Source organism: Monodelphis domestica, chromosome 2, assembly GCF_027887165.1.
Source record: "Monodelphis domestica isolate mMonDom1 chromosome 2, mMonDom1.pri, whole genome shotgun sequence".
In the NCBI taxonomy this organism is placed as follows: Eukaryota; Metazoa; Chordata; class Mammalia; order Didelphimorphia; family Didelphidae; genus Monodelphis; species Monodelphis domestica.
Genome location: NC_077228.1, coordinates 113,318,770 through 113,345,165, shown reverse-complemented (window position 1 = coordinate 113,345,165; position 26,396 = coordinate 113,318,770). Strand labels below are relative to the sequence as shown.

The window sequence follows — 26,396 nt, the reverse complement described above, 5'->3', positions numbered from 1 at the left end:
GATTTTGTGTTTTGCCTCATTTTGTATCTCCAGCACTTAGCACTGTGCCTTGCACATTGTAGGGGCTTAATAAATTTTTATTGATTGATTGACTGGGCAGCAAGGTGGCTCAGTGGGTAGAGCACTGGGCCTGGAGTCAAGAAGACCTGAGTCCAAATCTGGACTCAGTCATTTATTAGCCGTGTGACCCTGGGCGAGTCACTTAACCCTGTTTGCCTTAATCTCCAGGAGAAGGAAATGGCAAACCACTCCAATATCTTGGCCAAGAAAACTCCATTGACAGTATGGTCCATTGGGTCACAAAAGGTCAGATACTCTCTGAATGATTCAATAACAGCAAATTGATTTAATTAATGAAGGACCTTGGTATTGTACTTGAAGGTTCATAATGTACTTTCCCCTAAATGAAACCAAAAGATACATAAACATGGCTCCAGAGAAGAGCTAATCATCATTGCAGAGGAAGGGGACTGTGAGTGTAGAATTACAAATATTCTAATATATCTGTTGGTTTTGCTGAACTCCCTTTCCCCCTCTCTTCTTTAATCCTTATCATAATGGACAGGGACAGAAGAGGGATATATGTGGAAATGAAGGGTCTTTCCTGTTGGTGGTGGTCAATCATTTGGGATTTTCTTGGCAAAGAAACTGGAGTTGTTTCCATTCCCTTCTCCTACTCATTTTACAGATGAAGAAACTGAGGGAAGCATGGTGGAATGACTTGCCCACAATCATGTAGTTACTAAGTGTCTGAGGTCAGATTCGAACTCATAAAGATGAGTCTTCCTGATTCCAGACCTGACACTCTATCCATTTAACTGTCCCAGTCAAAAGACATCAATTAAATCTGGCCTCAGACACATCCTAACTGTGGGACCCTGGGCAAGTCACTTATCCCTGGCTGCCCAGCTTTTGATCTTTTGTCTTACAGTTGTTAACTAAGATGGAAAATAAGAGTTGTTTTTGGTTTCGTTTTTTAAAGGCATCAATGGACATCAACTTCTTAAAATTAAGTTGAAATACTTTCATATTACAGCAATGCTATCAAGTTAGCAGAGAAATTATCCCCCTTTTGCAAATGAAGAAACTGAGGGTGAATGAAGTTAGTTAATTGCTCAGTCTTTGAGCTAGTTTTAAAAAATGGCAGCGCGAGGATTCGAATCTATATCTCCTGGTTGTACCTGATATTCTTTTTTCCTACACCTGTGGGTGACTTGAAAGAAGGAGAGCAGCCCGAACTAGCATGAATAAATGCCTCTCCCCGTCTTCCCCCTCGGCTCCTCCTCCCCCAAATAACATTTTATTCTATTTCTCTTTTTGTTTTCCAAAGCAACATGGCATTCACGCAGGGCCTGGTAATTAAACGAGATAAAAAGCCCGAGCAAGTGTTTAGAGCATTGCTGGGAGGGCTCGATCCACCTCCTGGAAAGCCGGGCTCAGCCGGAGCTGGAAAGCTGAAGCTACTGATAACATGATGCCTTTGGCAGAGGGGAGCATGAGGGGGTCAGCTGGCAGAAATGGGCCAAAGGGAGAGAGAAGAAAGAGCCTCAGGACGGTGGGAAGGGGCAGGCAGACTCCGGGGTCCTGTGTCTGGGGAGATAAAATCCATGCCTTCTGTTTATTTCCCAAATTGTAAATTGTCATCACTCCCTCCTACACACACACACACACACACACACACACACACACACACGCACGCACGCACGCACACGCACCATGGGACAGTGATCACAATATCAAAACTCCTAGGAGATGAGAGAGAGGATTCATTTTTCCTTCTACTTTAATTATTATTATTATTATTTGGTATGGTCTATTTTGCCTATTAATCACCAGGGAACTCCTGGTAAGAAAATTCCTTCTACCAATGCAGACCAGCATCTCTTGTGCCACCTAGAAAGTTGCCCAGGGTCACACAGAAAATTTGTGCCTGAGATGGGACTTGAACAACAATGTTACTAACTCATGCGGCACCTAAATTTAAAGTCCAAATTTCTACTTCTAGAATGACGTGGGATGAAATGTGCCCAGGCAGGAAGAGGGCTATTTCTCACTCCCCCACACGAGTTCCTCTCCTACCCTACTCAGTAATTCTCTACTAGTCTACAGCTCAACCTTTTAGGGATAGAGGAGGCCCTTCTCTCCCTTAATGGCGACTGTAATCCTTGGCTAGCCTCAACACAGATGGAGGGAACAAGCTTTTATTATGTGCCATGAATTATACTAAGCATTTTACAATTATTATCTCATTTAATGGAGAGCCCCAGCATAGGATCTAAAACTCAAAAAGCTCCTAAAGCTCAGATCATAATTAGGGGAGCTAATGCCCAGTTTTAGAGAGTAACTTTTCCAAAGCCACCCAGATGCAGAGTTAATAGAGTCAGGACTGAATCTTAGAACCTCTGGATCCCCATCCATTCCTCTTTCCATTCATTCAAAGACAGCATGAAGCAAGGCGCAGCTAGATTGTAGAGAGCCAGGTCTATAGTCAACAGGACTTGGGTTCAAATCTGGCCAGAATCTTCCTGTGGGACCCTGGACAAACCACTTAATCCCACTTACCTAGCCCTCCTGCTTCTGTCTTAGAGGTGTTACTGAGATTTGAGAGAGAGAGAGAGAGAGAGAGAGAGAGAGAGAGAGAGAGAGAATAGAATAGAATAGTGAATCTGGAGTCTAAAGCCCTGAGTTCTGGCCTTTGCACTTAATTACCTCTATGACTTTGGGCAAGTCATGCCAACTTGGGAGTCTTCAAGTGTAAACTAGATGACATCCAAAATTATTTCCTTCTCTAAATCTATGATTTCCAGTTGTAGATGGTGACTTTAATAGAGTTTTATCAGCAAAGACAAAGATCAGCCTTGATGCCCAAAAGAAATATGTGACATCTGGTCATGCCTCTGGTACACCTTGATGATGTGACTCTGTCCAAGTCATTTACTCCTCTGTGTACTAGACCAGAAGTATCAGTTATATGGGCCATGGCCCATTGAGATCCACAACACTCCCTGCATTGAGTACTCCTGGACTTCAGACATGGCATTGTTTAAACTATGTCAGTAAGTCCAATAAGAGAACTGAGGAGACAACTTGGGTTGGCTTTCCTGAAGCACCACTTATTCCCTCCCAAATAACCTGACTTAGATTAAAATATGATTGGAAAATATTTAACAAAATAAATAAAATATAACATAACAATATATAGGTAATATTAATATGTGGCTTGCTAAGTCAACATGCTAGTCCACAGAGATCTTTATGTGTGGCTCTCATTGCTATTTGACTTTGATACTCCTCCCAAGTGACCTCCAAAGATTTTTAAGCTGCAGAGGTACTGACCCACATTGGAACAGGGAGTTTCCTCATCCAAGAGTTCCCTATAAGACTGGTTCTCAAAATGTGGTCCATGGATCAGAGAACCTTCTACTGAGTCCCTATGGTCAAAACTATCTTACTAAATGACTTGCCCAAGATTTCACATGTAGTGATGGGGATTAGAACTCAGCTCCACTGTTCTTTCTGTGTGCTAGTCTGTTTTGAGTGATCTACTAGAAGGTAGTCAATTATAGTAAGAGTCATTTAAACACATGAACCATCTATGAATACATGGTCAGGACCAGGTTCCCTGGACCCTGTCCCTCTTATGCTCTTTTGAGAACTGAGTTGAGGCTTGGAGTCCCCAGCTGTGTAGAATGATGGCAGTGCAATAAACTAACTCTTTGTGTTTTTTTTTTCCTCCAGGACTGCCCCCAGCTGGTCCCCACAGAAGAGATCCTGATCCCAGTCGGGGAGGTAAAGCCAATCACCCTGAAGGCTCGAAATCTGCCCCAACCGCAGTCTGGCCAACGGGGCTATGAGTGTGTCCTCAATATCCAGGGAGTCATCTACCGTGTGCCCGCCCTTCGCTTCAACAGCTCCAGTGTCCAGTGCCAGAACAGCTCAGTAAGAAGGGCCCCTGAGAGTGGACCATCCCCAGATCTAGGGCTTCCATCACCCAGCAACCGAGGATGCATAGCCTGCATCCACCACCCAGAGAGTCTCTTGTTTCCCAACCTCGAGCCATCTTAAGTCTTTTCCATTTGCTCACCCAATGATCAGAGGAGAAGCCACATCAAGTACTCTTGGACCTAGGACATGGCATTGTTTAAACTCTGTCAGTTTATGTTTATATATATATATATATAGTTTCAGATGAGGATCGAGGGGATGAGTTGGGTTGGCTTTCCTGAAGCATTGCTCATTCTCTCCCATATAACCTTGACATTTATCGCCATCATCCCCCAAGCCCAAAGAAACCAAAGTCAACACAGATCTCAAATTCCATCAAACCTTGGGACAGGAAAGAGGAAAGTAGGGGAAGGGAAAAGCCAGAGGAAATGGGGGAGGCAGAAAGAGGAAGTAATGCATTTCCCTGAGCAGCAAGGGTTAAACTAATCCCGAATGCCAGACAGAGCTGGGAGGTGTTTAATTATAATACTAGCCCAGAGAAGATCTTTTTATCTGCCAACTCCCTGTCTCTGACAGTGGGGGGTCAGCTCGGAGATGTGTGTGTTGTGGGGGTGAAGTGACAGAGGTGTTGAGGAAAGCTAATTCGCCTGGGAGAGATAAAGAGAATCTCAGGCCTCTTATCTGGGAGCTGTCAGATTCCCAGGTCACCAGCGCTTGATAGAATTTGTAATCGGTGGAAAGCCTCCAGGCACAAGGGAGAGGAGGGATGAGGAGGAGGCTGCACAACAAACGGAGAAGAGGGGTGCAGGGTGCCTTGGGCAGGATCCCAAGCAGTGACGTGCTTTCAGTAGATAGGTGCCTGGAGCCCAGGGCCACCTCCAGGATTGGGAATTCCTGGAATGTGTCATCATAGAACCTTTCCTCCCAAACCCAGTAGAGAGACCATAGAGTCTTCAATTCAAGAGTCAGGAGGACCTTTAAAGGCTGCCTACTTCAAACCCTCATTTTACAGACAGGAAACTGAGACCTAAAGACCTTGGAAGTGACTTGCCTACAGTCACTGGGATAGTAAGTGCAAAGGCAGGATTCAAACCCAGCTCCTCTGACTTCAAAGCCAGCTCCCTCTCCATTGTACCACTCTGGTATCCCAACCAGACATGGCTTTCAATTTTGATATTTTGCCTGGAGCCACACAGCTTGTTTGAGGCAGAATTCTTGATTTCCATACTCTGCTTTACCCATTGGGGCAACCCAGCTACCTCCCTACTTGCAAGGAGAGCCTATATTCTACTGGAGGAGACAACAAGGACATTTATAAACATATACTACATTAGCACAAAGCAAATAAATATACATATATAAAAAGCTGTTAAATACAAGGTTGTCTGAGAGGAGGCCACTAAGCAGTTGAAGGGAATCATATTTCTTAAGTGGCAAATCAGATCTTCCTTACGCTAACCATCGGGAAGATTGGATAGGGACAGATCTAGAAAAGTGATGGACTATTGACCAGAGTCAGGAAGGAAAGGGTAGGGCACAGGGTACAAGGAAGAAGAAAAGATAGATATGGGAGGTAATCAATGAATTTATTAAGCACCTACTATGTGCAAGGTTTTATACTAGGCATTCAGGATATATGGCAAAAAGGGAGACCAATCATTGCTCTGGAGGATTACATTTTATTTGGGGGACACAACATGTTTGTGGATAAGTATAGAGAGGATCATTTGAAGAAGGACAGAATACAATTATCATTATTATTAGAAATTGTTTCATTTCTTGTATTTGTATTCCCAGGGCCTATAATAGTTCCTGGCACATAGTAGATGCTTAATAAATACTTATTTATTGATTAACTGATTGATGTAAACCAACCATGTCCTTAGTCTCCTATATTAGGAACATGCTAGGTCGTGAAGTAGATAGAATGCTGAGTCTGGATTCAAGAAAACTCATCTTCCTGGGTTCAAATCTGTTCTCAGACACTGGCTGTGTGACCCTGGGCAAGTCACTTAACCCTGTTTGCTTCAGTTAATTATCTGTAAAATGAGCTGGAGAAGGAAAGAGCTGGCAACTCCAGTATCTTTGCCAAGAAAATCCCACATGAGGTCCCAAAGAGTTAGCCAGTCCTGGGCATGACTGAACGACAGAAGTCCTCTATACTATAGATTCACACAGAATAAGCCCAAACGTTGAGGCTGACCACCTATCCCACCCCCAAATATCCTAGCTCTTTAGTTTTCATTTTCCCTACCCAGAGTTCATTTGGGGAAGATCTCAGAAGAGTATGGCTGTGGATAACAGAGGTTCCCATAGCTAGCATAAGCACTGGAGTTATCAAATGCACATTTCAGGTCTCGGACAGCCTTTATCTCACCCTAAAGAGAAGAAAGAAAATGTAAAGGATTCCCAGGAGCCCATCGGCAGTAATCGTCTATTGATTAACTACTCCACAGAAGGCTTGTTTCCCAGTCTACTTGGGGAGATAAATATATATACTTGAAAAGATACCAAACAACATAGGCTATCACAGGGTCAGTGTCAACATGAGGGTCAGAGAAAATGAATGGCTCCAAGAGTCCAAGGAGGAGGGATGGTTTGGGAAAGCTGCATCGAGGAAAAGGAACTTGAGCTGGAATCTGAATGAGCAGAACTAACTATATGAAAGTGGGATAGGGAGGCTGCTTAGTGGTCTAATAAGTAGAACAGAGAGACATTCCAACACCGAGGAATAGTTTGAGCTAAGTAAAAGAGGCAGGGCTTCTACAAGACAGGTTCAAGGGACAGTGAGTACATCGTTTACAGCTAGAGAGGAAAGTTCATCTGAAGAAATAAAATGGGGGAGATGAGGTGGGTTCATATTGAAACCAGCCTTGAATGCCAAGCTAAAGAGTTTGGATTTTATCATGTGGTACTGGGAAGCCACGGAAGGATTTAGTGGCAAGGGAGGCGATGTTATTTTTTTTTCATTTTTCATTTAATTAATTAATTCATGATTCATGTTCTTTCCCTCCCACCCCCTCCCATAGCCAACAAGCAAATCCACTGGGTTTTACATGTGTCACTGATCAAGACCTATTTCCATATTATTAATATTTGCAATAGAGTGATCATTTAGAGTCTACATCCCCAATCATATGGGGGGGGGGTGTTATTAAAGAAGATTCCTTGGTGACAGAAACATAATAGAGATATATGGTGGTGAACTGGACAGGGCTTGCCCCCCACTTCCCAGGGGAGTCCACTCTTGTCACTCTGACCCAAGGATGGGCAGATCAGCATTTTTCTCCTCTTAGCCCCTCCCTTCCCTGATGTAATTCTCATTTCCTCAAGATGCCAGCACTATTAGCATGGGGCTTATATTATTCCTTACATGGACGGGGACTTCTAGAGTGAGCCCAGGGGGGAGCAAGGTGACCATATCCTGCTTAGCCATACCTTTTTACTGTTTCTTTTCAGTACCAGTATGATGGGATGGACATCAGCAATCTGCCTGTGGATTTTGCTGTAGTATGGAATGGCAACTTCGTCATTGACAATCCAGAAGACCTGAAAGGTAAATGGCTACTTTTTTGATGTCTCAACAACCCTGGGGAAGGGAAGGCAGGAGGAAGAAGATATAGGCAGCCACTGAGCCACGAAGAATGTGCTCCCTCTGTTTGGGGAACATTTCAGTGGATTTGCAAGCAACATTTGGGGCCATCAAAGGTGTTATATGTTGGAGAACCATGTTTTATTACAAACAGAGACTCCTCTAAGTGACTCATGGATCCTTTGAAATGTTCTGTGGATTCAGATCTATTAGATCAGCAGGCAGGAGAACCCTGCCAACTTCTCTGGAAATTGAGACATTGTCTTCGATAGAACTAGTTCTCTTGTCCAGTTGCCTCGGGTCACTACACAAAGAAGGTTTTCAAAGCTATTCTCCTGAGTTATGTGGGAAGGAAAGTTTAGGAGGAGAGAGCAGTATGGCTTTGAAGGAGAATTCCCTGTGGGAATTTGAGAACCAGGTTATCCCAACTTTTCTAGTGTATAGCTATCACCTATCAAAAGCCATCAACATTGTCCTTGAGCCCCAATCCAAACCATCAGTAAGAACTATTCTGAATGAGGGAAAGACCAAGATCACGGGAGTGATCTATGAGGGCAAAGAAGGGCAGCAAATATCTTGACCCATTCCATGACCTCAACATCTCGTCACTGTTCTCGTAGCAAAGTAAATGTTCCTAGACTGGCAATAGGGCCCTGATGAATCCAAGGCTGCACTGGGGTCACAGGTATAAAAAAGGATCATTGATTTAGAGCTTAAAGGGACCTCCAAAGTCATTGAATTAATTTTTAAAAATGTATATACTCTTACTTTCAGCCTTAATAATTCTAAGACATGTGACCCTGGGCAAGTCACTTGACCCCCATTGCCTAGCCCTTACCACTCTTCTTCCTTGGAACCAATACCTGGTATTGATTCTAAGACAGAAGGTTAGGGTTTTTAATAATAATAATTCTAAGACAGAAGGCCAAGGGCTAGGCAAATAGGATCAAATAACTTTCCCAAGGTCACATAGCTAGGAAGTATCTGAGGCCAAATTTGAACCCAGGTCCTCCCAACTCTACATCTAGCTCTCTATCTACTATGCCACCTAGCTGCCTTCAACTTCTTCATTTTATAAGAAACGGGCATAATCAGAGCTTCTGAGTTAAATGATTTGCCCAAGGTCGCACAGTTAGCAAATATCTGAGGCTGAATTTGAACCCAAATCTTCTTGACTCTTGGTCCAGTGCAGTGCCCTATTTACTAACTACACTGAGTTGATTTTCAAAGGAGTGTCTTCCCTAGACTGCTACCACCTCACAGGATTTAGTATTAACCTAGTATCAAACTCTATATGTCTTATTCAAATGATTTCTCTCTGATGTCTGTCTATATTCTCTTCCCAGGGCCTGATCTCTCTCTTCCCAACTGAAATAGACAACTTAGGGAGGACTTTCTTTATAAATAGAACCAATGATAAGAGTAGAGTCAAGTTGCATCAATCAAATAAGCATTTATTAAGCACCTACCGATCATGAACTAAGTAATATACCAGGTATTGAGGATACAAAGTAAAAATCAAAGCAACTCTCACCCTCAAGGAGCTTACATTCTTTCAGAGGAACCATATCCTTTGTATCTATATCCAAGCAGATATAAAATACAATGTACAAAGGAAATCAAGGAAGTTTCAGATCAATACAAGGTAAAAAATGTATATGTTTGGTAGGAACAATGGCAATTGAGGTGTTCCCAAAGTTAAATATGACCCACACATACACCAACCCCCCTAGGGATTTAGATTGGACCCCGTTTGCCCCATTGCTTCCTCCATTAAGTCATATTAGGGGGCAGCTAGCTGGCTTAGTGGATAGAGTCATGTCTAGAGATGGGAGGACCTGAGCTCAAATCTGACCTTGGACACTTCCTAGCTTCTCAACCCTGGGCAGGTCTTTGAGCCCCAATTACCTAGCTCTTACCATTCTTCTGTCTTGGAGCCAATACTTCATATAGATTCTAAAACAGAAGATCATTTTTTTAAAGGCATTTCAGGAACTAGAGTCACCTGTCCCTGATCCCTCCCCATCCCTGCTTGGTAATAGCCATTCTTTGTCCCATCATCCTCTACACTTTCTTGCCTCTAGCCAAATTCTAGCCCTTTACACATCAAATTCCCAATATGTTGAGAATGGCCAAACAACTGACTGAACCCTGCTGCTTCCACCCACATAAATATTAGGAATTGAGATAATTAATTACATCTTCACTTACCTCATCATCCCTTCTAAGGGAACATTAGAGAACATGTGCATATGAGGTAGATTATAGACAATGCCCAATAGTCCCAAAGTTCAATGACCTTCCCTTCCCCTTCCCTTAAATCCTTCCTAAGCAGGAGATCAGACCGGAGTTAGAAAGCTTTCCTACTGTTCCAAGTTTCCAGGCCAAATTTCCTCAGTGCTGAGAGACAGGAGAGATTTCCCCTGCTAGAAGTTCTGGGCTTGACTCCCAGAGCCTGATTTTGCACCTGGAGCTTAAAGAAATACCACTCCAACCAAGCTGTCACATCCTCACAGCTCAGGCTGCAAGATAATAATAATTGGCATTTATATAGCCTTTCAAGTTTTACTTATCACGTACTCTCTCCTAAACTTTGAAACAGTCCTAGGAGGTAGGTATGCAAGACTTATTGTCAGATGAGGAAACTGAGGTCAGAGACATTGAGTTGTCATGATCATTACAGCCACTGTCAGAAGCAGTATCTAAACCCAGGTCATCTTGATTTTTCTCTTCCTTTGAAAAAAAAAAACACAAAACCCTTACGTTCTGTCTTAGAATTGGTAATAAGCAACAGTTCCAAAGCAAGAGAGCAGTAAGGACTACGCAATTGGGATTAAAGTGATTTGCCCAAGGTCACATAGCAAGGTAATGTCAGATTTGAATCCAGGACTTCCCATATCCAGGTCTGCCTCTCTATCCATTGTGCCTCCTAGTTGGCCCTTCCTTTTCCTTTTGTGCATTGTCTTATCACATTAGATTGTAAGCTCCTTGAGGGCAAGCCCTCTATTTCTTTTTCTTATTTGTATCCCTTGCTCTTAGCACAATTCCTGGCACATAGTAGGTGCTTAATAAGTGGGAACTGGACTGAATTGATTTTAGGTTCATTCTACTACTCTGTCTCACAGGGCTGAAGGAAAAAGGCTAGTACCTTTCCAGAGATCATATCAGAGGGCAACTCGCTGGCTTAGTGGATAGAGAGTCACCTCTAGAGATGGGAGGATCTGGGCTCAAATCTGACCTCAGACAGTTCACTAGAGGATCCTGTTCTCTCTATTAAGATACTTTGGGAACAAAGACAAAGAGTAATCTTTAAGCAGTTCTTTAGGATCAAGACTAAGGAACAGGCTGCAAAAAACAGAGGAGGGCTATAGTTGATAGAGCACCAAGTCTGGAGTTGGGACTACCCGAGTTCAATTCTGGCCTCAGGCACTTCCTAACTGTGTGACCTTGGGCAAGTCACTTAGCCCTGCTTGCCTAGTCCTTGCCCTTCTGTCTTAGAGTTGTTCCTAAGAAAGTAAGTAAGGGTTTAACAACAACAACAACATACAAGGAAAAAAAGAACATAACAGAGTTACAGACACAGGCCTTGGGAAGATTAGAAAATATGCTTCTTCCCTTGCAGATACACTATCAAATCCCAAGAGAGGAACACCTCTGAACCCAGCTGGCCAAAGCTCCAGCCATTAGCTAGAAACTCAAGGGAAGGACGCAGCCTGCCCACACACTAGCCCTACTCATCCCACTAAAAACCTACTCAAAGGCGAAGAGCTGAAATTCAGTTGATTGCTTTGGCCTGGCCGGGTCATTTCTAGCTGTGGTGGGACACGTGTCAAAGGATTCATAAACTCCAAAATATATCCTACTAAAGTTTGAAATAGCCACATTGGACCAAACAGGGCGACAGCCGCCAAGGCACTCAGAAACATGAACAAAGCTGTTTCAGGCTTCATGTTGCCAGCTATTGCAGGGCCCATCATCGCACTCACTCCACTCAGCCCCCTGCAACTCCAGCATCGCTGTCAAGCCAATTGCACCCCCATATCTGTGTCCTGGACTATAGAAGCATTGTTGATTTGAGACTCCAGAAGTCAGAGTTTGACCCCAGCATCGGCGTCCTGTGTGGTTTCCGATCTGGGTCCAATTTTTCCTCTTCTCTAAAACAGGCAAAATTAGCCGTATCCATCCTTATTTCTGATGAACATATATAAAAACTCAGTGGACAGAATCCATAATACTGTGAGCTGGAAAAAAAAGACATTCTATGTAGATACCAGCTGGTTCTGGTTATAATTATTAGTCATGATTACTATGATTAGTAGTATTCAGTAACAGATAGTTATCCAACACATCAAGGCTTGCAAATGCACTTTGCATATTTTTATATTCTCATATCAACCCAGAGAGATCATTGCCATATGCCCATTGCATACATGAGGAAAACTGAGGCTCAGAGAGACTAAGCAATCTACCCACATTAACACAACTATGGGGGGGGGGGGGTAGCTGAGTGGCTCAGTGGATTGAGAGCCAGGCCTAGATATGGGTCCTAGGTTCAAATCTGGCCTCAGACACTTCCCAGCTAGATGACCCTGGGCAAGTCACTTAACCCCCATTGCCTAGCCCTTATCATTCTTCTGCCTTGGAACCCATACACAGTATTGATTCCAAGATGGAAGGTAAGGGTTTAAAAAAAAACATAACATTATGTTTGTTTTTTTTATGTTTTTTATGTTTTAAAACATAAAAATTATGTTTTAAAAAAACATAACACCATAAGGTATCAGGGACAGGATTTTCAATTCAATTCAATAAGCATTTGAACACAAGTCCCAACTGACTCCAAGTTCAGTGACATGCTATGTTTTGTGTCCACAAATAGGAAGAGTTCATATCAGGGAATGGTGACCCCAGAAAGAGAGGACAAAGACTCTTTGAGATAAAGAGAGCTCCTAGACTCCATCCACTAGCACAGGTTATGATTGTCTGCTTCTCTTCACAGTCCACCTATACAAATGTGCAGCCCAACGAGAGAGCTGTGGCCTCTGCCTCAAAGCTGACCGAAAGTTTGAGTGTGGCTGGTGCAGTGGTGAGCGCAGATGTACCCTCCATCAACACTGCTCCAACCCAACCTGGCTTGATTGGTCCAGTCACAATGTCAAGTGCACCAACCCTCAGATCACAGAGGTGAGTGCCCTGATTGGGGGAAATGTCCAGGAAAGGACCCTGGCCAGTGGGGAGAGGAGGAGAGCAGACTGTGCTCGGTTCGTCAAAGCATTGCATGTGATTGTATATACATGTCTATACGTGCTTAACTGCAGAACTGGATCAGATATTCAAGCCTTTACACGGCTGTACACCCATAAATTTTTCACTATGTACACACTGAGGTAATTCCATAGATTTTACACTGTTCTTTGAAGGAAGGTTCTATGTGCGTATATGGACATACATGCTTATCTGTGGACCCGTATATAGACAGGATTAACTCCAAGAGGTTTACCACTTCCCAAGAGACTTTCAATATTTTATAAGGATATTAAGTATAGATTTTGTTACTCTATAAGGAAACTGGGAAATTTCATTGGTTCCATCTTTTACAGCATACACAGAAAGCAGCCTAGTGTGGTGTGAAGAGCATGGGATTTAGAGTCAAAAGACTTGGGTTTACTCATTCTGGAATACTGAGGGCCCTCTCTAGCTCTCGATGGGGGTTTGTGGAACAGTAAAAAGTACTATGTAAGTATTCAGAGGAGCTGAATTCAAATTTTGCCTATCACTTACTACCTGTGACCTTAGGGGAGTCACAATCTCTCCAGGCCTTGTTTTTCTCCTTTATAAAATGCAAGAATTGGATTAAATGGCTATCGAGTTCCCTTCTAACCCTAGGTCTAACCCTATGACTAGATGAGTCAATGTCTTTCCAAGCTCTGAAGTCTATGATGCTATAGATGCAATTCAAACACACTACTCTATGTACACAGAAGAGTGGAATAGATGCAGAGGAAAACATGCTATGATGCTCTAAGAAAATTTGAGATGGGCAATAACACTGAGCTGGGAATAGGCAATCAGGGAAGGCTTCATAGAGAAGGAGGAGTAGAAGAGGGAAAACATTCTTAGCAAAGCAGCCAGATGGCCTGAATGTAAAGAGGCCAAGATTTCCCTGTAAATCAAAACTATTCCCCAGAAAGACAGAGAATCTGCTATGAATCAAGATACCTATTATCATCAATACATCTAGTCCATTAAGGTTCCATTATGGTTTCTTTCCTCAAAAAAGAGTTCTTCTCATTCAGAAAATGTTCTACACAAGAAAATCCTTTCTGCCTATTAATGGAGAGAGAGAAATCTTAACTGGAACAATTAAGAGTTTGGGAAAGATCTAGTAAGCCAACTAGCTAGTACAGAAGAATAGGTAATAAGGTTGGAAATATAGATTGTATTATGGAACTCACAGTTGAAAAAAGGGTTATAGACCATATATCTAAAGCTAGAAGGGACTTAAATGGCATCTAGTCCCTCATTTTAGAGATGAAGAAACTGAGGCACAGAGGGAGGAATTGACCACCCAAGGTCACATGGGCCATAATCACTTACTGCCTGTGTATTAGGGTATACAAGTTGGAGAAAGGGGTGCAGGTGTTGTTGGGAAAGATACTGGAAGGGATGACAAAATTCATATAATCCAATCCCTGCATTTTACAAAGGAGCTGAGTGTTTAAGAGTAGCATGGTATGTGAGAAGGTGACTAAAGGAGAAACATAGTGGAGAATATGGGGCATTCTGGGGCATCCATACAAGCCTGTGTTCTGTACAACCCTGGGAGACAATGATGGAGACAGCCTGTCCTCCCTGCCATGCTAACTGAGCCAGGTGGGGATGAGAAATTGGCTGCACAGTAGGTGAGCGTCTCAGAGAGCAGATTTAGCTTTTCTCAGCAGAAATGGGATTTTGGTGACTGCAATTAGCTTAGAATCACCAAGCTGAAACTGTAATAAGAAAGTAAAGGCAGAAACCAGATTAGCCCCAGTGCTTGTTCTCAGGGTTTTCTCTGTGTCCCAACTTGTTTGTGCATTTTAATGGGAAGAAACAGGTAATTAGTTACTCAGAAAAATGATGTTTCCTGAATAGCAAATTACAAAAGAAGATGAATAGATAATACATAAGAAAATATAGCTGCACTCAGGCTTGAATGGCCCAGGAGAGGAATAGGTGTATTTTACTTGAGGTTGCATTGTCTGCTCATCATCCTTAGCAACTTGCTATTCATGGGCTGTCATTTGTAGCTGGAATCTAATTGCATATTTTCTAATACTTAGGATGAATAAAGGACTGGGCAGGTAGCATTGTTGTCCACATCAAGAGCAAAGAAAGATGCTTTTTCATCTCTGCCTAATATCAACACACCAGAGAACATTCAGATGGCTTGCTTTCCTCCCTCCAGCCTCAGTTTCCCTTGTATGTATAAAGGAAGCAGATCTTGTTTATTTTCCACCAATTTCAGGGAAATCCTGAATAATCTATTAAAATCCAATAAATCCATTAGATCATAAACTTCCTGAGGACAGGGACTCTCTTTTGCCTCTTTTTTGTATCCCCATCATTTAGCACAGTGCCTGGCACATAGTGGACACTTATTAAATATTGATTGATTAATCATATTCTCTAGGTTTCAGTATCCTCCTCTTTAAAGTGAGAGGATGAGATAAGATGAGATGATCTCTAAGGTCCTTTCCAGTTCAAACTCCAGTGATCCTATGAGCCTTAGACTGTGCCCTATTTAAATGCTTATTCTCTTCCCTAAAAATTTATATTATTCAATATATTTAAATATAATTTATATAAATATAATTAAATAGCATTTGTAGAGTGGCTGAGGGGCAGATGCTATTATTATTTCCCTTTTGCAGTTGGAGAAACTGAGGCAAATAGAGGTTAAGTGACTTACCCAGGGTTACATGGGTAGTAAGTATCTGAAATCGGGTTTAAACTAAGGTCTTCATGACTCTAGGCACAGCTTCCTAGCTGCTGCACTACCTAGCTGCCTCTAATCACCATCATTAATGTAATCATACCTTCTGCCCTAGTAGACAGATTGACTTGGGCAGGAAATAGGTATCCTTTCCCCCTCCCCTCCCAATCTAGATTTTTTCTAACTGGTATTGATTTCAGTACATTCACAAAGCAGCAAGATCCCTTGTTAAAGGAAATCTGGACCCCCCTAGGGAAACTGTAGGCAGTGCACCTGGATCCAAATTCATTTAAAAAGCAAACCATTGGCCCCAACACTTGCTAGCTGTGGGACTATGCAATCCACTTAACCTTTTAATATCTCAGAGATGTCCAGAGGTGGAGAGATGGTCTCAGGGGTAGCGAGTCCCCTCTCTCTTAGGATTTTCACATGAATGATTTAGATGCCAGCCCATTGAACACATTTTTAAGGGGCTTGCGGTCTAGTTAGAGGTCAGACTAGGTAGCCTTTGAGGTCTCTCCCAGTTTAGATTCTGTGATTCTGTGTTCTCTGAGCTTCAGTTTTCTCTATCTGCAAGATGGGGCCAATAACAATTATGCCCCCTCCCTCACAAGGTCTCATTGTGAGGAAAACATTTTGGGAACTTTAAAACACTAAAGAAAATTTGTTTTTATTGATGTGATTGTTGCCTCCCTGAAAGTTGCTTCTAAAGGCCAAAACAGATGTGATCTGAATATCGCCTCTGACTGTTATCAGACTGAAGAAAGAAACATTAGCCTGAGACACCATGTGGCTGCCAGAGAATGGTGTTTGTCTCTAACTGGTGCCCCCAAATGGCTTAGCTCCCTGAGCTGCTGCTTCAACTCCGTGCTTTCTCTCTGATCCCAGTGATTTGACATGTGTGCTGACCTGAGAACTTGGGCAATTCCAGAGTATCTCTTATATTAGCAGTCATCCATCACAGAGTCCAGTTCTCTAGGCATTACAGAGTATGTTAGGCAGAAACTTACCTCTCCCCATCCCTCCTACTACAGGACCCCTCTTCTGCTTCGCCCTCTGGCCATCCTCAATAGCCATGGGGCTGTCCCAGTGACAGGACAACAGCATCTTTGGGAATTCTCTCCTTTTTTGTCTGTAGGCCCTGATGTTCTTAGAGGGCACCCAAGCTGTACTGAGGCTAATTAACCCCCTGAGGTAATTAGGCTATAATTGATTTTCCCAGATAATATATCAGCAGGGGGTTGGGGCCCTAAGCTGAGGCATCTCCCATTAGTTTAATTCATCCAGAAGCAATGAACTGGGAAAAGCAAGGCCTTTAAGGAATAAAGCCAAGAGGCCTGGGCCCTCTGGGAGGGCCTCCCTGACTGTAGCAGCCCCTTTGTGGGGCAAGATGTCTGCAAGAGCCCTTTTATTCCCCATGAGCTAAAATATCCTCTTTCGTTTTCTTCCTCCCACCTCTTGCCCTGCTTCTCCTGCCATCTTCCTGCAGAAGTCATTTTTAAGACTTATTTTTTAAAGCATCCCTCTTGCTCATATTCAGCTGCCTCTGCCTAACTTAGCAAAACCTGCAAAGAATTTTTTACAATCTCTTCATCACTAGGATTTACGAGGATTACTGTTCCTCTTATTAATCTCCCTACCACCACCGCCTCGCCATTGTACACACACACAGAGTTTCCTATCATAAAGATCCATTTAAAATGGACCTCTGGTCAGGTCCAGGCTCCCCCTAGAACAGTGCGTAAGTCCTGGGGAAGTCTTTAAGCAAAGGTTGGGATATCATTGGTTTGGGAGCATTGGCAAGAGAATTCATGTTATCTGGTCCAGTATGGATCTAGATGGCTTCAGGGGTCTCACCCAGTTCCTAGATGCTAAGATTCTAATAGGGATTGACTCAATTTCACCCCCATTTCCAAATGGCACGGGCTTTATTCTGTGCTGCCTTGGATCACAGGAATAAATGAAATTACCTGGATAGGACCCTCTCCTTTAGCAAAAGCAGTAATGGTCTTGAGGGACTTGTGTTCTTCTTCCCTTCCTCTTCCCCATTGTCACTATGGCAACCAAACCTATCCCTTAGAGACTCAGCCTTCCTGGCAGTTTCAGGTAGGATGAGTCAAAGAGTCTATTGATTTCCCAGTTTGCATAAACTTCAGGTTAGGACCCCCTCAAGACTTTCCGTCTGCTCTTTCCCAGCCAGCTCTGGAGTGATAATGATGCCGTCCCCCTCGGGAGCTATCTCAGGCTGTTCCCACCTCAGCTGCCAGGGTTGTATGCGTGTCAGTGAACACATGTCACCTGTTCAACCCCCCAAATAGGAAAACTAGAGATGACTGAAAGCTGGAGAGATTCTTGACCCATTGTGCTTCATTCTCCCACCCTTTCACCTCCCCTGAATTTCAGGAAGCCTAGGTGACCCAGGACCTTCAGAGTAAGGAAGATGGGAACTGTTCCCATTAGGAAGTAGAGAGCTGGGAAACAGATTTCTCAGGATGGAGTGAGCCACCAGGGGAAGGGGAGGCAAAAGGCATCCTCAGGAGGAGAAATTCCCTTGGAAGAGAGCAGACCCCAGATGTTAGGATTTTAGAGCTAGGAGGAACATGAGACTTAATGACTTCTAAAGTGTTTTTCCAGCCCTCAATCCATGATCCTGTGATAATATAATCCAAGTCCCTTGTTTCATAGATGCGGAAACAGACACAGAGAGTGGAAATGGAAGCCTAAGGTCACACAGTTGTATATGAACACTTGTAGAATCACTGTCCTAGTGATGGAAGGAATCTCAGGGAACAATCGTCCAATCCCCTGGTCTTACAAAGGAGACATAAAAACTTCAAAAGTTGAATTGAGTTTCCCAAGGTCCCACAAATAGTAAATGTCTAGGCTAGGACTTGAACCTAGGTCTTCTAGGCATCAGTTTCCAAGGCAAAAGAGTGATAAGAGCTAGACAATTGTGAATAAGTGACTTGCTCAGGGTCACACAGCTTGGAAGTATCTGAGGCCACATTTGAACCCATCTCCAGAATCTCTGGTGCTCTATCCACTGAGCAACCTAGCTGCCTTTATGAGACTTTGAATAAGATACTTAAAGACTGTGGGTCTCAGGTTCCTCATATCTCCACTGAAGGGGTAAATCTCACATAGAATATTACATAGTGTTCCTTTTCGGCATGACATCAGTAGGTATTATCCCCATTTTGCAGATGAGAGAAATAAGACTTCAAAAAGTCAAGCTGTTTGCCCCAAGTTATTCAGCTGGAATTAGAACCAGGACTCATAACTAAGCCTTCTGAACTCTTATGCCAACATTCTGTCTATGGTACCAGGATACCTTTCCTAATCAAAAAGAAGGTTAAATAGAAAGGAGACTTACAGACCATCAAGCCCAAAGCCTTAAATGATGTCCCAAATCTTGGACAATATGGTGGAATTGGAAGCTTGAAGGGAGAAGATTTGGGTGTGAGGCCTATTGTACTTACATCTTTTTGACCTTGACCTTAAATGAGTGACATCTTTCCTGGGACCTCAGTTTTCTTTTCTATAAAATGGGAATGATTCCCTATAAAATGGGACTTTCTCCATCATAGGATATGAAGAATGGATGAAATAACAGGTATAAGGTGCCTTGATTAAACTTATATATGGATCAACCTCTGTTGTTCCATCTGGCTTTGTAATTCTCTGATATGTAAACATAAGCACATGCTACCTGACCACAGACAGGCACTGGATCCTCCTGCCCTGGCACTTTTCCATATGGTTTGATAATTAAGAGCTCAGTGGTATAGAAATCTCTTGGCCAAGGCTCATGTCTTGCCTGAAACCAACTTCAACCTCCCAGGAGACACCAGAATCTGCTTTCCCTGCAAGCTATATAACTTAACAAAAGGCTCTGAACTGAACCCTCTCCTCTCCATTCCCTACTTTGAGGTTGAGGTGTTGGTAATATAGTATAGACAAGGCTGGAGAATTTTACATTTGCTATCTTTGTTACCTAAAGTACCTCATAGCCTCCCTTGGCCTCAATTTCCTTATCTGTAGAGTAAGGGACTAGATAGCCTCTAAGATCACTTCCCTCTCTACGTGTCACTTAATGAACTCTGCACCTCAATTTTCTCATCTGCAAAATGGAACCAATAACTCCTGTAGTGTCTCTCTCACACAGCTATTTTGAGGCTCAAATAAGATAATGCATGGAGGTGCTTGGCAAAAACCTAAAGCATTCCATAAATATCAGTAATTACTGTGGAAGGAGGAGCAGAGCAGAACTATTTTGTCCTTGACCATTCCCTCCAAGGTCCCACAAACTTGATCAGGAAGCCACTGCCAACTCAGGAAAAGGCATAGGCTTAGGAAACCTGAATATTCTACTCCTTGGAGATTTGATCCACAGAGTTGGGTCAGCTAGATCCACATCACTTTTCTGTTTCCCACCCAAACCAGGAAGGGATATTCCAATGTTCAGAATCCAGAGCCTCTCAGAAAATTGCAGGAGACTTGGGGAGAGAAAATTGGGAAGTCTGGGAATGGAGGATCAGGACCAGCTCCTTCTTCCTCTACAGAACTAATAGCAAAGATCTATTAATTAAAGACTACAGAAAGGTATGAGATGACCCAGTCAGCATGTCTGAGCCAAAGGCAACCATGCCCTTGCTACCCCTGTGCAGGAGGCCCCCATGACTTCAGGCTGTTCCTAGAAAGAGACAAGGAGGAATGATAAGCCTTAATTTATACATTTTCTGGTTGTGGTGATTAATAAGAAGCCTGCTTAGTAATGACCTGAGCTCCAGATTTCCTGGCCTGGATGCTCAAACTTCTCAAATGTCTCAGCTTGATGGAAAAGCCCAAAGGACTTACCAGAAATCAGTTCATACCTACTCATTTGGAAAAGAAAAGAATGCTAAGTGAAAGCAGAGTAAGTTAGATATGGAATGGGTAGTGGGTGACTATCCTTGGTTTGGGAGCTTTGTAGGATTGGAACTGTTTAAATCTGCAAAGGACCTTAGAAATCATCTCATCTAATCCTCTGATTTTTCAGATAGGGAAACTGAGACTCAGAGAGGTTTACTCAGGGTGACACAGGTTGCAAAGCTGAGATTCAAACCCAGGTGCTTTTAATGATCCAGGTACCACCTAACCTTTTGTACCCAGGAGAATTGGAGGAGAGAATCTGTTCATATTCTTAACTAAATGCATCTTTCAAATCAATACTTTATTAGAGTAAGGCATCCTTTATGTCAAGGGAAGAATAACTTTTATTTTTATTTATTTATTTATTTTGTGTATGTATGAAGAGTAACTTTTACAACAGCTTCCACTTATCCATGGTTGATTTACCCACTTTCTGAATTTTTTCTCTTTGGTCATCTTCTATAGTTTCCCTTCCAGTTTGAAATTCTCTGGTCACAGCTACTATCAATTCAGTGTGCACTTCAGGAGATATGAACTTTATAGACTAAAGTTTTATTCCAATGTGGTATAGAGGTGGTCTTAGGTTCTCAAATATAAGCATGAGCTCTGGGAGGATCTATTAAGATGGAAAGGCTTTGAGTGCAGGCCCCATGATAAAACTATATGTCATCTAAGAACCAATTTAGCTATGATAAAGAAGCCCATTACCAGGCTGGACAGAGGACAATGGAATTTTAGGCCTCCTTAATGAAATGAAATTTTAGACCATAGATGGTCTTCAAGATTCTCAACTAAGCCAGAAAGAGCATATCATCTAAGTCAGTGGAAGAAATACCTACCCTGTCAAAATCATATTATATCCTTCAAGTTGTTCAGTCATTTTTCAGTTGTGTCTGACTTTTCATGACCCCATTTTGGGTCTTCTTAGCAAAGATAGTGGAGTGGTTTGCCATTTCCTTCTCCAGCTCATTTTACAGATGAGGAAACTAAGGCCAGGTGACTTGCTCAGGCCAGGGTCACAAAGTTAGGATATGTCTGAGGCCAGATTTGAACTGTGGTCCTCCCAACTCCAGGTGTGACACTATCCTCTATGCTACCTCGCTGCCTCTCTTTCTTTTCTTCTTTCTTCCTCCATTTCTTTCTCACTTTCCCATTCTTTTTTCTCTCACACACAACATATATGCAATGCTTATATGTATATATATATATAAAATGTTCTGTTCTCAATATTCAGATATAAAAATATTATCACATAAAATCATAATTTAGATGACAAATTGACAGCTCCCACCAAAAATGTCATAATATTGCATTCCAAATCAAAATGTAATTTGTAAATATCTATTGGTTTAGGATTATTAACATCATTAGTTTTACTATCCCTTCCTGAGATTTCATTATCAAATGATAACCTAGCTATGGCTTTGTAGGGAGGTCTCAGGGAGTTTCCTGGGACTCATTGAAGTTAAATGACTTGCCCAGTCACATTGACTCAGCATTGAGTGTGAACTTCCTTAGCCCCCTGTATCTAAGCAGTCCCCAGAAGAGGCCTCATATTCCTTCCCACCATCCACATCTAATCTCTGACCTCCTATGTGAACACTCTTACCCCACTTTCCACTCTTCCTCCAAGCCTGGGAATCAAATCAACATTATCTTCACTTCAGGAAAAGATGTGTCAATTGACTTGACCTCTCAAGCAACTTATCATCCCCGTGACTCATCTGACCAAAATGACCCTGCAGCCAATGCTACCCTACATGTGTTCTCCTTCCCTATTTGAAATTTTCTAATAAATTAACTATTAACTATCAGAGACAGGTCTTCCTGACCTTAGGACCAGCATTCAATCCTCTATATAACACAACATACAACTATATACAACACTATAGAACACTTGGGCAGTTAGATAGCTCAGTGGATAGAGCAATGGCCTGGAGTCGGGAAGTCCTAAGTTTAAATCTGACCTCAAACACTTACTAGCTATGTGCCCTGGGCAAGTCACTTAAGCTCTGTTTGCCTTAATCCACTGGAGAGATAAATGGCAAAGTCCAATATCCTTGCCAAGAAAACTCTGTGGGTCACGAAGAGGACACAAGTGAGCAACAACAAAGACAATCCTTTCCATCCTTGCATTGACTATATTTCCTTTACTTTTCATCTTCCTGCAGTACAGAGCTAGACTTATAAATGGACTTATGTGCTGGGAAATTTGTGAATATTTGCCTGCAACACTGCACCAAACCTCTGTTTTGAGGCCATAAGCCAGCTGTCCCAGGCCATGGGGATGACTTGCTATAAAGTTCCCAGCAAATAAATAAATAAGTCATCCAGCTTCATGGAGAAACAAGGCAGCTCTCTGATCTCCTGTTCATTTATTTGCAGGCCTCATTAATATAACATCAGTGCAACAAACAGCTAAAGGGGGATAGTGTCAGGATGAATAATGGAGTTACTCTGCTGAGATAACAATTAGGTTTTGAATGTACTATCAGCTAAGACAGAGCCAGTGAGGATTCATGCAGGGCTGGAGAGCCAGAGTTGTCGATGCCATAGACTCCCGCTGAGTTCATCAGCTGGGCTCCAGCCTGCTCTGTAGAGCTAACACATGTGTGTGCACATGGGCACACACATGAGTGCACACACATACACACACAGGCACATGCCAAGAAGAATTGAAAAGCTGATAGTATTTGACTTCAGCTATCTCTGGGGCCCCATCATTCCTCCCGTTTCCACTCTTTTGGGGAATGGGCTAGGACAAAGACTGCAGCGATGAGGTTGAGGCTGCCATCTTCAAACATTGGAAGAGACTGAGCAGTTAGGAGGGAGAGGTAATAGCCCCAACCCTCGAGGGAACCATAGCAAATAACTGCAACCCTGTGTCCCAGGGTAAGCAGCAGCAGCAGCAAACACTCCACTGGGGGTGAGGTATTTTAGAAAAGACAGGACCTCTGTCCTGGAGGGCATAGATGAGTAAATGACCCAAAGGAAAAAAGAAAGAGGAATGGAAAAACAAGATATCCCAGAGTTCAGGAAGGCTTTATGAAGCCAGAGGGGTCACTTGGTAATCTTTATGTCCCACTCAGCAAGTGGTACATTGATTTGCACGTCATCCATGGTTGTTGAATTAATAAATAAAAGAATGAATGAATGAATGAATGAATATGAATAAATAAGCTAAAGATACATGGGCAAGAGGGGCAAAGGTATGGCTTTTGAGTCAAAAACCTTGCATTCCAGCCCTAAGCTACCTTATTTAAGCTATTCTTGGTCAAGCTCTTCATATCCTAGTTCTGTATGTCTCCAATTTGACCTTTTCCCCTTTCCCCCTCATGTCCCAGATGGCTGTCAAGTAGCAAACGTGGACCCAGTGGTTCTAGAACCTGAAAGAATGAGGACACCGAATGGTACAATAGTAGCAGGAGCACTGTATTTGACATCAGAGGACCTTGGTTCAAATCCTTACTTGGCCATTCACTAGTTATGTGACCTTGAACAACCTGTTTAACCTCTCTAGGACTCACGTTCTTCATCTATAAACCAAAGAGATTGGGCTAGTTGACTCTAAATTTCTTCCTTCTCTAAATCTATGTTTCCAAGATCCTACAGATTACATCGATCCAAAACTGGAGAAACAAGGCAGCTCAGTTTATATTATTGATACAATGACTAAAGATATAATTACCACTTAGCAAATGGCCATTAAAGTAGACAGAAATTCAGCCTAAGTTTTCTAACACAAGCCAGAGTTGACCTAGCAGAGGGGGAAGTGTTAGGAAAGACTGTATGGGGTAGAATAGAATTGTTTATATTCTTCAAAGGGGTTAGAAAAGGAAGAGATTTTTTTTTTCAATTAACAAAAATCTATTTTCTCTTCCTTCCCTCACTGGAAAAAAAAAGAAAACAAGAAAAACAGAGCCTTGACAACCAAAATGGATTGTCAAGCAAAGCAAATTCCCGCATTGTCCATGTCCAAAAAATATAGGTTGCAGTCTGCCCTCTTTCTCCACCATTTCTCTGTTGGGAGATGCTTCACAGTGGATTCTCTGGGGCTATAATTGGTCGGTACATTACTCAGAGTTCTCGATATTGCTTGTCTTTACAATGTCATTGTTATTATGTAACCTGTCTTCTACTTCTGCTTATTTCTGTGAAACAGTTTATATAAGCTTTCTGAAATTTTTCTGAAACCATCCCCCAGAAAGCAGGTTGTTTGTTTTGTTTAAACCTTACCTTCTGTCTTAGAATTGATTCTAAGTAGCTATTTCAAGGCAGCAGAGAGATGAGGGTTAGGAAATGGGAGTTAAATGACTTGCCTAGAGTCACAAAGCTGGGAAGTATCTGAGCTGAAGTATTTGAACCCAAGACCTCCACTCACTGACCAACCTAGCTGTCCCAGAAAGCAAGTTAAGAACCAAAGAAGTCCCCATCAGCCCATTATCTAGTCTCAGACCTCCCTAGACCATGACTGCAACAATACATGGAAAAAGATCTGGAGCTAGAGTCAAGACCTCAGTTTATAACTTGGCTCTACCCCTACCTAGCTGTTTGGACTTGGCTCAGGCCCTTAACCTCTCTGAACCTCAGTTTCCTCATCTGTAAGTCCAACTCTTTCAACTTTGACAATCTGTAAATCTAAATGCCCTTTGAGCAAAAACTACTTTTTCTTCTGTTGGTCCATTTCTTCATCTATAAAATAAGAGGATTGGATGTAATGGCTTCTTTTTTTCCCAAATGGATAGCTTTTGCTTTTTCCATCACTTTCATTTCCAAATACAGAATTTCTCTTTTTTTACCCAACCCTACCCCCAAAGCTATCTTTTGTAATCAAGAATTTAAAAAAGAAAGAAGAAATAACAGTTGAGAAAAGTTTCAGCAGATCAATTGAATCAGATAGTGTTTTTAGTGTTCCTTCTCCATGGATGAGATGACTTCTCCCGTCCCTTCCCACTCTAAATCTGTGATCATGTGAACCTTTGTTTCTCTAAGAACTGGGCAGGCTGAGCTAGAAGAAAGCTGGTGAGGCAAACCCCAACCCCAGCAGATGACATTCCCTCAACTCAAAAGATAATTGCCCATGTTCTTCTCCTGACCCCCCACATCATGCTCCCCTCCAGCTCAATCCCTAGAGCTTCCATATGGATAAAAGGCTTGAAAAACCTGAACCATATTATCCCCATGGATCTCAGCCAGCCTGCCTTCTGCCCTGGCATCACCGCAATCACTAGACAGCCAGGGCCAAAAATCAACCAAAGTGAAATTGGCCCGAGAAGCTGAGCCTGAAGTCAGTGAGGGAAGGAGGGGCAGAACTCAGGTGTCCTAGCTCCCAGTTTCAGCCTATTCTTTGTTGTTATTATTCAGCCATGTTCCACTCTTCATGACCCCATTTGGGGTTTCCTTGGCAAAAATACTGGAGTGATTCCCATTTCCTTCACCAATTCATTTTATAGGTGAGGAAATTGAGGCAGACAGAGTTAAGTGACTTGCCCAAGGTCATATAGCTAGTAAATGTCTGAGGTCAGATTTGAATTTAGGAAGATGAGTCTTCCTAATTTTCAAGCCTGACAACTCTCTCCACTTTGTCAACTAGCTGCCCCTAGCTTGTTCTTAGATTGTGTCAATTTAATCCCCTCATCCTCAACAGCAGCCGACATTTATTGGCATTGTAAAAGGTGTAAGACGAGCTGGCGCCTGTCCTCAAAGATTTAACAATCCAACTGGGAAACAGAGACTTGCTGCTCTATTTTGATAAATGCATGATCTCATTAATATAGGTACCCCTTCCAGTGAGGAAAGTAGCAGCTTAATCTTGCCCTTTCATTTTATATGGCAGAGAATAAATTTGAACTCAGGACCTCTTGACTCCAAACCCACTTTATTGTGCTGCTAATTCAGTTAAATTAAAAGGCAGAATTAGGGTCATGAATCTTTATTGCTTGATGGACCCTACCAAATGGGTAAAATAGGTAATGC

At 42.5% G+C, this 26,396-nt stretch overlaps 1 protein-coding gene across 1 annotated transcript in view; it reads left to right on the top strand.

Annotated features, from left to right (window-relative positions):
• The window catches only part of PLXNA2 (plexin A2), a 345,165-nt gene that overhangs the window by 251,887 nt on the left and 66,882 nt on the right, over window positions 1-26,396 (top strand). The window contains exons 10-12 of the mRNA XM_056815875.1: window positions 3,739-3,939; window positions 7,405-7,501; window positions 12,537-12,721. Of these exons, the coding sequence (XP_056671853.1) occupies window positions 3,739-3,939; window positions 7,405-7,501; window positions 12,537-12,721 (483 nt within the window). The remainder of the gene's footprint in view (window positions 1-3,738; window positions 3,940-7,404; window positions 7,502-12,536; window positions 12,722-26,396) is intronic.